At 36.1% G+C, this 12,908-nt stretch overlaps 2 protein-coding genes across 2 annotated transcripts; both read right to left on the bottom strand.

Moving 5' to 3' along the window:
• On the bottom strand, positions 4,863-5,246 carry LOC109717185 (protein RALF-like 22). The gene has a single exon (XM_020242858.1). It carries the CDS (start codon positions 5,244-5,246, stop codon positions 4,863-4,865), a length of 384 nt encoding a protein of 127 aa, XP_020098447.1.
• LOC109717184 (early nodulin-like protein 1) lies at positions 8,158-9,242 on the bottom strand. The gene is made up of 3 exons (XM_020242857.1): positions 8,993-9,242; positions 8,626-8,910; positions 8,158-8,551 (listed from the first exon to the last, which is right to left on the bottom strand). The coding sequence occupies exons 1-3, from the start codon at positions 9,177-9,179 to the stop codon at positions 8,295-8,297; spliced, it is 729 nt and encodes a 242-aa protein (XP_020098446.1). The 5' UTR covers positions 9,180-9,242; the 3' UTR covers positions 8,158-8,294.

Raw genomic sequence — 12,908 nt, 5'->3', positions numbered from 1 at the left:
ATTAAAGCGAAAGCACACGAAAGAAAAGGAATTGATACGCGGACATAGACGTACAGCCAACTGGGGTCATCAAATGTGTGTATTCTTCATGGTTGCTTTGTGTAGTAATCTTATTCCACCCTCTAATAGTGGACTTAGTCATGATTAGTAGGCCTAACTTTGAAAAACTTGTGGGTGGCTCAAGTGGGTCAATCTTTTTTTTTTTCCTTTTTTTTTATTATTATTTTTTTGTACGCAGCTGTATAACCAACCACAAGAGACCTAATTCGAACTCAGATTGTAGAGCAGCAATTTCCAAGTAGCAACGAATTTTATAACTCTCTCTCCTTTGAAGCATAAATTAGAATGGATTTTTGTGAGAGCGTATATTGAACTTTTCCTTCGGTATCTATAAGTTATGTACATACATATATATATATATATATATAGTATATTAGTATATATATATATATATATATATATATATATAATTTATAAAAGCGGCATTACAGAGGAGCTCGTATTAACCTGTAATTCAACGAGTATGGCCAACCAGTCAACAATTGGGGGTGACTGTGCAGCTAACAAGAGAGTGACAAGACATTGTGTACACCGTGCACACGATATCAGAAATGTGCATTGGATTCATCATTCGCTTAACTCAGAACATACTACATATCCAATCATCCAAATCACCTTATTCTTGAATAAGGAAAAAACTCAGCCATGCAATTGTTAAGATTAATATTCGACATTTTTGCGCGAGCTACGTGGAACGCGATACTTTCAGGTTTACAGAACATCGCCGTTCAACTGCGGACAGCAGCCGGAGACATTCCCACGAGATGGAAGAGCTGCAGGAACGTGTTGTCGGGAGCTGCAAAATCTTGGTTTGACTTATGCTTTGTGGCAGCTTGCTGGGAAATATGGAAAGAGCGAAACTCGAGACTCTTTACCAATCGCCGCACTTCTAGCGAAGAACTGGGCAAGACCGTCACCTGCTTAGTCAAGCTCTGGATGTACGTGTGGAGGAGGTAACCAACCAACAGATCGTGGCCGAGTTTGGAAACTTGTGCGATCAATATTGCTAGACTAATTTGCTTCTCCCACTCTACCTCTTGTACTCTGCTCGTTCTCCTCTGAACAAGCCTCCCTTTGTCCCCTCTGCTTGTATTCCCCTACCAAACAGGCGAACCCCTGTTTAATCAAAAAAAAAAANATTTTTGTATTAGATCGACCTTTTGGGCTACATAGTTTTAGAGCCAAATCTATTGAGCCCTCTTTATTCCAAAGGTTCAAGAGTTTGATTACCTAATAATATCTGCCATGCACATCACCAATTCATACTAGAACGATGTTTTAGATAATAATAGTAATAAGTAATGATAATTATATTAATATGAGATGTAATGGGTAGCTGAGAGGGAGCAGTGCAAGGACCAAGAGGATGCACCTGGTGCAAGTAAATATAATTTTCCAAAAGAGAGAGACCTTGGCTTGTTTTTAGGGTCACCCACTACTTGTCAGGTTGTGCTCCTTTGAACAACTTTTCCCAACCACTGTTTGGACCCTGTAACCAAAAGCCCCCATTTGAGTTGGAGCCTCACATGTTCTTTTCTACTTGAATTTCCTAGTCAATGTATATACTTCACTTGTTATTCCCCTCTCTCTCTCTGGAAATCTCTCTATCTACAATAGTGCCCAATTAATGGTACTATCAATGGTACCAATCATGTTTCAATTTGACTAGTCTCTCAACTAACAAGTCTTCTTTGACTCAGCAATTAAGTGCATAATAACAAACCCACCCAAACCATGATTTACTACTCTTCCAAAAACAATAGCTCAGGGTTGGACCACGTATTCTTCATTTCTCCATTTGCTGGTTTTTCTTTTATTTATTTAGTTTTTCTCTGTATTAACAAAGTTTGTAAGCAACCACGTATGAATACATATGTTCGGGCTTAAAGCGTGAATTGAACCCATGATCTGGTGCACGGAGTACGTTAACAATATATATCAGCCAACGAGTCAAATAGCTTACGGGAGTTTGTCATATGTCCCTCGTTTCTGAAACACCATTCACTTGTAACATAAACTTATTAGAAAATACATGATTGTTCAATATTGTATTACAGTAAAGTCATATACCGGTAATTCACGCTTGCTTAGACTATGTCTCTCGTGTTCTTACCTAACTTGACGTATACACTAGTAAAGTTTTTCTTTAATTTTGCTTTTTCCTACATAAAAAAGCCCTCAATATAAGAAAATTCGTAATTCATTTTTAATTTGTACAGCTCTCTCTAGATCTCTCTCTCTCTCTCTCTCTCAAGAGTACTCTATGAAAGAGGCCAACTCATAATAAATAGATTGTGGCTTAATTCCCCTCATATGTATTTAGTGCAGTGGCTGGGACCATGCAAATAGATGATGCATTTTGGTTCTCAGAAATGGTGGAGACACCCACCATTTGTCACCTCTTTATGCTCTACTTTGTCTCACTTAAAGATATGCCTCCTCTTATAATATAGACAAATTGGGAGAATCCTATGTGCTAGGCTTCTTTGCGGAAGTAAATCAAGGAGTTGATCTTAATCTCTAGTAAAGCTACAGAACCTTTGTTCGCTATATTACTCAAAAAGATCGATATAATACCATATTTACAATACTAGAGACTAACTGAATCACAATATATGTGCACTAGACAAATTGAAGACATAATAAAAAGGACGACAGGTAAAAGTTTGTGCTTTGTAATGGTAAATGCTAATAACCCATAAGCTAATTTTAATGAAAAGTAGCTCGAGAGTAGTCTTGCTTAACGTACTTAATATTGAAATACGACTTACTAAAAGTTGTTTAAAAAACAAAAAACAAAAGAGCATTTCGATGAATAAGAGTACATCGCATCATCTACAATCGCAATCCTAGATAGAACCTTTTGGATAAGCTTGTATCTCTTTATCCATTTCATGTCATAAACTCATCTTTATATGAGCATCATCCTTGTCAATGGCTCTATTCATAGATATATAGTAGAAAACTCTACTGAGACAAAAGCACCTAATATACCTTCCTATGTTATTCTCTGTCACCACACATATTCTCACACTAGGTACTCATTCTTAAATATATGGAGCTCAAACCCACAGGTCACACATTCCCTGCAATCATATCACAAAAAATGTGTGTAAACATAAGAGTAGCAAAGCAAGAAGTGGAGAATGAGATTCTTCAATGGAAAGTTGATGTTGACAATTTCGAAAGGATCCGAAACATGTCACGAAAAATACAGGAGTTTCTTTGATCACAAAAATGAGAAGTGCGTGGGACTTTCTAGTGTTCTTTTCATTCAGTACGCATGTCAAAAACAAAGGGAGCAAATGTTGAAGACCGCATATTTGAAGATATTACTAAACGTGTAGCTCATTGAAGAGGTAGAAACTCAAATTTGAAACTTCTTTATACACCATATTTTTGTAGTTCTAGCACTCGGGCCGGCCTCCGTTCAGTAACATATCAGGCTCAAGTCGTTTAAAGCCAAGCACGATTTGGTTCTACGGTTATCTTAGGATCTGTTTGGTACTAAAGCCTATCTAATAAATAAAACGGAGTCGGAACAAAAGCACATAGAAATATATTTTTTTTCACTTTTTGGTGAGAATATATAAAATATATCAGAACTGATTCACGAGATACAGAATGTGGTATTTCTTGTGGAAACAAACATGCCATTTTATCATTATACCTTTTCACCATTCGTTACGTAATCTTTTCGTAAGTCCGAATGGAGCCTTAATGTATTGAAGTAATTGAATCAATATCTCAACCTGCATCTTAGGATTTTGATAATGCTAAAGCAAATTTCTTGTGTGTGTTAATCAACAAATTCATATATTGCACTCAACAATTCGGATGTGGCCTAATGGACCCATTGCCAACAAAAAAGGCCTCAACTACAACGACCCATTAAGTAATTGCACTAATGGGCCGATCTTGGGCCGGTCCATTTGATATAAGTCCATTTTGATATAAGCCCTTCATTCTCGATCGTCGATTTCGGATCACACGGTTCACAATCCATGTAGCAGAGTCTAGGGTTTTTCGAGGCATTCACTTCGCACATATTAAAGCAGCCGCACTCGGCGTGGAAGCTCCCTATGTTCCATTATCGTTCTCTCTCTGATTTTTTTGTTTTTTTTTTCGAAATGAAGAGAAAATATTTCAAATTAAGGGGACGAGGATGAGATAATCTTAATTACAATGATTCATATTTGAAGATGATTAATCTTCTAATTTGCTACGTTCTTTCTGAGTCCCCTTTTTATTCTTAATAATGGTTATTTTGATCCCTTTTCTTTTCCCAGTTTTTCCTTCTATGTTTCTTATTTGATTACTGGAGTAGTTATCAAAAATATATATTATTGTTAAACAATTTTTTCCTCTTTTTCGCATTTTTCTTTTTTCGGAGGACTTGATCTCAATTTACAATCTTAATATCTACCCTAAATTTTAATTTGTTTTCTTTCTTTTTTTTTTTTTGTTGGTTTTCAATTTACAGAAGCTCTAACTAATCATTCTCTATGAACTTTTAATTATCAATATGTATACTTCTAAACAATGCTCTTGCTACATCTTTGAGTCTCAATATATTTACTGTTCAAAACCTTAATCTCATCCTATTATTCAAAATCAAACGGATAAATATAAATTAGAACATAAAATACATTTATTAACGTAATTCACATTGCGACGTACATTAGTAGATAAGTACAAAAAATAATAATAATACTGTATCTATTATTAAACATCATATCATACGCAAAAGCATATGCAAAAGCTCGTAATAATAATAGCAGCAACATAAAAAAGATGATAAGCTAGTGCAGAATCCGCGCGCAATGGGTGATCATACTGCACCCGCGCCTGTAAGGATTGGCCTTACCGTGGCGTTTGCAATTGTAGTACGATTGCCCGCGCCTCGAGCACGGTATCTGGTCTCGTTTAAGCGCACCGTAGCTTATGTACCGTTGCCCGTTCCCATAAAGAACCCTTCTTACCATTGCTGCCGCCGCCGCCTCTGCGCCTATTTGCTCATCCTCGTCCTCGTCCGCGCATTGTCCAGCGACAAAACCGTCGCATCCCTTCGACCCCCGCGAAAGGGTCCATTGGACTACGGAGGTCGCGTCCGTCAGCTTCGGCTGGGACGGGACAAAAGCTAAAGCTGATAGGAGGAGAAAGAGGAAGCAGAAGCGAAGAGCCATTGGGACTGGGTGCTTTCTGGGATTAGAGGGGGTTTCTTATTATTATTATTATTATTATTATTATTATTATTATTATTTTGTAATTTGTAATGCGTTTTGATCGTTGTATGTAAGAAGGGGGGAGGAGTTAGTTGCTTAAACGGGCGAAGCTCACGGGGATGGAATGTTATAAGTTTGTTAAGAGTTGTTGGAGATTGTTGCGATTGAGTGAACGGCTATAGAGTTGTGGTTTGTGCGCGCGTGGGACTCAGTCGGATTCGGGTGTATATATCCGGATCTCTTTAAAGGTTACGGGTCGGAGAGAATCGGGTGTATTATGAATTTATGATCTCTTCAAGGTTACGGATCGGAGAGAATATTCTGAATTTTACCCGATTGTGTTTGGAATGCAGGATGAGCATTGCGTAATTTGAAAACATCATGGTGGAATTATCATATGATCATATTCCTCACCAAGTTGCGTTAAATTAGGTGTTGTAATAAGATCTTCTTCCTGCATTTAAAATGTATGTTCCTTTTGTGTGTGTGTGTGTGTAGAAAAATACATCATACTTTTAACCAAAAAGGGTTAGATTTTGCATATAGTGAAAGATTGTGAATTTAAATCAACAAACCTCGCATGTCTCATTATTTATTTTAGAATAGGCTTCAAATTACCTCTTTTATGGTATATTCCCTTTTCACTTCACCATCATGTGGCTTAAATATTTTCACTTTACCTTTCTGTGGATATGCATATTTTTAACTTACTCTGTTGTGATTTTTTTACAAAATTTTTATTTTACCACCTCATTTACATAGAAATTTTGATGAAATAAAAAATAAACCGAAGCGGATAGCATACTATTTATCTCTCCAAAAAAATATATGATGCGAGATCGGTAGATTCATGCATGTGCCCCACTATACATGAGCCGCAAATGAGGTACCCTAAATACAAGCGCTGGATTGTATTATTGAAGCAGTACGGAGGTAGGAAAAGGAGAGGAAATGCAACATTATGTATACATCACCAATTCTATCATAAATAGTACTAAACGACGGATTGATCGATGCATTGTTTGAAGGAACAGGCACATTTCTCTATCAACATTCCGTACAACTCATCCATCGTTTCTAGCGTAAATGATAAAAAATTTAATAGCTAATACTTAAAGTATCCGGTTCGAATCCTAATTGATTTATATTTTCAGCTAAGTTTATTTCTAAATAAGAAAAACGAAACGAATAACATACTACCTATCTCTTAAAAAAAATATTTCGTACAACTCATGGGTGCTGCAATTATCCGGAAAAAAGCGCGTAAACAATACATGCCATGTTTTAACTCTGGTGTGGTCTGCATGGCGCTCGATCCATGTTCGAATCGAATCATTTCAAAGTATCCTATTTTCCATGTACTATACCATTAGATCAGATCGAAAATGTCTGTCACGTAACACTTAGTATACTACATTATTAATAAGCAATTAATTATATTTTTTAAAAAAATATAATAAAATATTATTTTAATAATTATAATGGAATCGAAGAATCCAAAGAAATAATCTAATTATGATACATTTTAGACTTTTCCGGCTCAAAACCATTTCACACAGCTATTCATGAAGCCTCTTCTTTCTTGATTGAAAAGGGCTCCCTTTTTTTTTTATTTTTTTTCGCTTACATAATAACACTATAACAATTGATGTGAATTATGTTCATGCCCCTACGTAATTGAGAAACAGCCTTATTCATTTCTGCAAATACCCTAGTATCAAGAAGACACAAAAAATGGAACTACTTTTTAAAGGAAATTGCATAATTTAAAATATTTGTAGGGTGTGTGTACAAAAATAATTGTAATAATAATAATAATAACTCCTGTGTGGAAATAAAGTTTAAAACACAAAGAGTGAAATAAAATTTTTTTAAAAAAATCTGACCTTCATTTGTGAGGACCAGGAACAATCAAAGTTAGAATTAATTAGACATTATTAATTCACTTTCTCAATGTTCGGTATATGTAAGCCCTTACCCATACACACTAGACATCATATAATAAATGCCAAATTAAAAAAGTAAATTTTATATCAAATGTGAGGCTTATAAACATGCAAAATAATGCCTCAACAGAGTCGGCAATTGAAGTTCAGAAACTAAATAAAATAAATTAAATCTACTGATTTTACTAAAATTTTATGATAAATTAAATAACTGATCATGCCGAAATTTACACTCCAAGCATATATATATAATATATATATATATAATTATATATATATAATATATATATATATATATATATATATATATATATATAATCTTGCAGAGTAAAAGAAACGTATTTTTCATGGTCAAATGCATCAACATCTAATACCACACAAAAGTAATGCCGCGGAAAAGTGGAGGCAATTAAAGACCATAAGAAATACCGGCCAAAATAAAAGTCAATACTTGTACAAGAACGCTCTCAAATAAAAATGACAACACAAACATGTAACTCTCGTGGTTTAATAAGAAAAACTTGGTTCTTATCACTAGATGTGCAGAATTTTTTTGCACACTAAAAATTTATTTAGATAAAAACGTATAAAACTTATCTCAATTTTCGCCCATTGCGATTCAGCTATACAGCTTTTGAAAAGTTTGATTTTGATATCCAACATTTCAGTTTACCTGATATAAATCATTAAATGGCTATTCTAATGCTATTCTATTGTTGCATAAATTATATAAAATTAAGAATCACTAATAAAAGACTAAAATCAAATGAAATAAAAGATTAGATAATTAACAGAATTATTATTTTTAAAATATTAAATATTTGGATCAAAATGGAATATAGTTTAGATAAGTACTATACATTAACCTTACCATTCATTTATCTACACACCATGTTTGCAGGGGAAAAAGTAATCTAGGTATTTATAAAAAAAAAAAAAATCAATCCTATTGTGCATCATTTTATTCACAAACAAAACGAAAAGAAACAGGTAATCTCATAATCCGATACGAACCAAAACGAACAATCTCATAAGACTAGGATCTATTATTGCAGGAATCAAATCAGCTCAAAAAGATTACCATACTAAGCAACGAGACCACGGATGCAATCTCGATCCCAGATGCTTTCAAACCAGGGGAAGCGGAGGAGGAGGGCGGCGAGGGCGGAGAAGACGACGCCGGAGGAGAAGCCCCTCCGCCGCCGGAGGACGGCGCGGTCGGAGTCCCGCCGCATTCGGCCCTGCGACGGAGAGGTCGGAGTCGTCGCGGGGACCGGCGGCGACGGAGCTGAGCAGGCGGGCGAGTTCCTGGGAAGTTGTGGGGACGATGTGGGAGTGGAGAGGACGGGGACGGGGATGGGGATGGGGATGGGAGGGAAGGGAAGGGAGTAAACGGCGGTGGAGATAACGGATGGGGCTCGGGCGGGACGTAACGGGGGCGGCGGGGGTTGACGGCGGCGGCGGTTTGTTTCGAACGGCCAACACCACCACCAGGAGCTTCTCCCCGTTCGCGCACCGGTCCGATGAACCGCTGATGAAGTAAAACGGGCCGGACCGGTCGAGCCGGAAAGCGTCGTCGCCGGTGTCCATCCGCTGAACCGGGCCGCTCACGTTGCACGCGCCGTACGCCGCCGCGCCCACCACCAACACCGAGTCCACGCTTTTGTTGTACTTGAACACTACAAAAGCCCATTGCAAATTAGGGAGGTGTGGGGGAAGGCAAAAAGAGATGAGATTAAGGGGGATTAGGGTTTTTGATACCGAGGGTGTCGTTGACTTGGAAGCGGTTTCTGGAGGACCAGGCGGCGTAGCTCTCGGAGGGGTTCGGAACCCACCCGTCTCTCCCGCCGACGTAGAAGACGTAGGCGCTCGGAGACGCCATTAATGTCGCTAGGGTTAAGAGCGAGAGGAGAAGAGCGGGGACGCTGCAGCTTCTAGAAGGCTCCATTGGTAGCGGAAGAGAGAGAGAGAGAGAGAGAGAGAGAGAGAGAAAGAGAGAGAGAGGGAGGGGTTTAGAGGAGGTTGGGGGGAGGCGGAGGGATATAAATACAAAGGGGCAGGGGAGTGTCGTAGGGTTACCGTTCGTTGGTGGCGGTAAGCAGGACCACTCGGTGCTCCTCTGAGTCGTACGGAACGTGGAAACGTAGTTGCACCGGGTGTATTAGTATATGTCATGCACAGCAGTAGTACATCATGAGATATGAGACATAAAACACTTAAGAGGGGCTTTTAAAAGAAACATTAAACAAAATATTCTTAAAAATTTTATTCTACTGCAAAAATCTAAAATACTTAATTGGGGCGTTTAATTTTAAAGTCACATTATTTATTTCAATTTTGGTGAGTCAAATAATATTATCTAAGTCACAACGCCCTTGAATTCAAGAGTCTTTATATTTTGTATACATTGAGCAAGTTTACTCAATTTGTTAAAGTTGAAAAAAAATAATTATATGTATTGAAATTTCTCATCTAAAAATCAAGTAATATATTATCGACACAAATAATTATGAACAAAGATTAATTAAAATTTTATTTTTGACATAAAATTTTAAGTATCATTGAACTAGACCTCCAGCTTATATTTTTGGGGTGCCGCGTGTGTGCACCGGGTGCATCTAATAGTTTCTACGTCACGGATAGGAGTCGTTAAACTCCCGTGGTAGGTGATTGAGCCCAACGGGTACGTTACACAGATGCTAACCCCGTCCGCATGCGGACACGTGTGGCTATGCGGGCGAGCCAAATAGCGCGTAAAGTTACAGCATCGCGTATCGCGGGATATACTAGTAACACGCGTCACAAATTAATCAAATAAAATTTTTTAAAAATATATATCCCATTATAATAATAAAAAAATATTTTTATTGTATTTTAAAAAAAAAATAATTAATTTATTTTTAATGATGTGGTGTAAGTGTGACAGTGTAGAACTTCTCGTAACGCACCACTTGTGCGATATGGACTCCCGCGTGGAAATTTTGGTGCGGACGCAAACGGAGGTGTCCTCACAGTGCAACGCCTCTGTGCACTTGCTTAGATCACCATGACATGTGGGGCCATGTTAATTTACTGTTTGGTTAGTCCTTGTAGTATTACAATATTTATTATTGTAATTTAGTCCCTAATTTTTTAATACACACTAATCTTTTAGACATATTGAACTTGCTAATCTACGAAGTGTAGAAGAGTCATTGTAGAGAGAGAGAGACAGAGACAGAGACAGAGTTGAGCTAGTTGGGCTAGAATATTATTGGTAATAAAAAAGTCTGTTTTGCTATCAAATTTTTAGCTTTTAGATCAATTCCTTTAATTATTTCTAATTATTGAATTAAATATTATAACTCAGTAGGAACCACTCAATTCTAGAAAAACCATTCAACTCTAAGAGACTAATATTATTCTAATTCTATAATTTTTTATTTAAGGGTTAAAAACTTGATAGTAAAAAATATCTTTTATTATCAATAGTATTCCAGCCTATCTCTCTCTCTCTCTCTCTCTCTTTATATATATATATATATATATATATATATAGAGTCCGGCTACTATACTTTTATGAGTATAGAGCCTATTGTACTCATAAGTTTTTGATCATTAGATCTACCCTATAATCATTTTCACATGTTAGATTATACTATTCAACCAATCACCCACTCAACTCTAGGGGGCTCACTATCAACTTAATCGTAACCATTTTCATTCTAACCGCACATTTTTTTCCTCTAAATGATCGAAAACTTATGAGTACAAAGNTGTAGCCATTGCTTATGTTTCTTGTTTGTAACAGTAAAATATTAGATGTTATATGCTTGCTTTAAGCATTCGACGGGTTAATTAGGGCTAGTAATTTACTGTGAATTGTTGTTGAATAATATGAGGGAGATTAACGATGTTACCCGTGATACTTCAATTTCACATATGGAGGAGTTATTTGTTTTTCCTGTTAAATAGTTTACTGCTGCATGGCTTATTTTGTTTCAGCATTCAGAGTATTCTGTAGCTTTTGTTGCATTCAGGGTATTCTGTAGCTTTTATTTCAAGTGAATATCATTCGGAGCATGCTATCCGTACACTTTTAGATTACGTGTTCATCTCACATTCTATTCATCCAAAGATTCTTATTTTTCACTTGTTTTATCAACTTATTTTGTAAACTCTAGGATGCGTGGGGTGTAAAATTTATACCTATGCATAAGAGTCCAGATAGGTAGCATTTTCCTATCATTTATTGTTATTTTTTTTATTCCACTTTATTATTGATTCTATGGTTTATTTGATTTGAATTTGCATAACGTTTTTATATTATTGCATAGTAAATAAGTTGTTGGTCTCTCTCTCTCTCTCTTAAGTTGCAATAGTGGAGTGCCTCTCCATCAATCAGAATATATATATATATCTTCTGCTTTCAAAAGTATCAATACCTCTGTACTTATAAATTATTTTCGATGATAAGACATCCGATTCGACAATCGGCTCTATTAGGGATAATCTACACTATTAAAACTATTTAGAAACAAGATTTTATAATTTTTCGAAATTATTTACTAAGTGATCAAAAAGTCTAAAAAATAGTTATTTTAACAGTCGATGTAATACATTTTTAAGTTCAACGGTAAAACAATTCAAATAACATGAAATTTTAATAAAAAATTTTACTTAACATTAGTAGCAAGATCAACATTTCTGATTTGAACTGTAAATTTTTTATCACTATTTTCTATAAAATTTTTATTTTCAACCGTTTATTTTGAGACCATTTGCTTACTAGACAAATAGAGTTAAAAAATTATAAAATTTAATTTCTAGATAATTTTAATAATATATATTGTGTCTAACGAAACTGATCGTCGAATTGAATATCTCATTATTAAAAATAACTTGTAATTACGAATGTATCTGTACTTTCAAAAGCATAGTACTCCTCTACTTTAACTTCGTAGTCAAGTACGTACACGTACGTAGTGAACAGGGCAACGCGAGAAGCGTGTCCGTGTACTATTCAATGTGCAGCGAGTGATGTGTCCAAAGTTCACATTGTGCCCCTGGTGCCTGATGGGGATCGGACGGTTGATATTTACGTACAATTTCATAGCAAATTATAGCACTGGATAGGGACGTGATATAAATAATTGGAGACTAATTATGTGGTCAGGGTCGAACCAGTTGCTGTCATTATAAAAGCGATGGGTTCGATGACTCGGTTACAATGTCAATCGACTCGAGACACATGGCACATTGTGCTCTAACTTAGAAGCGATCGACACAAAATTTTAATGAGTTGGACCAGGAAATAAATAAATAAAAGAAATAAACTCTTAATGTACACTTCACTTGGACCTTCAACATCAAAGTGATAGGATTTTTAATTGCACATATATATATATATATAGTCGTTTTGGCGAAGTGTAGATAGCTTTAAATTTTGCATCAAAACTTCTGATAGAGGACACGTGTGAATGAGTAAGGTTTTAAGGGATAAAATATAATATTATATGAATGCTTTGATTAACTTAAGAGAAGACATTTGGAGAAACATGTATTGCTTCACGTGGAAAGTACTTATCACATGAAGCAACTTAAATGAAACTTCTCTTCCCCTTATTTAATTTTGTAGGAGGGTCACCATTGATGGAAAATGATGCCATCTCGGTTAAGAACAGGAAGAAATTAGATT

The sequence above is a fragment of the Ananas comosus genome, linkage group 11 (genome assembly GCF_001540865.1).
Source record: "Ananas comosus cultivar F153 linkage group 11, ASM154086v1, whole genome shotgun sequence".
Taxonomy (NCBI): domain Eukaryota; kingdom Viridiplantae; phylum Streptophyta; class Magnoliopsida; order Poales; family Bromeliaceae; genus Ananas; species Ananas comosus.
This window is presented reverse-complemented; position numbering and strand designations above follow the sequence as displayed.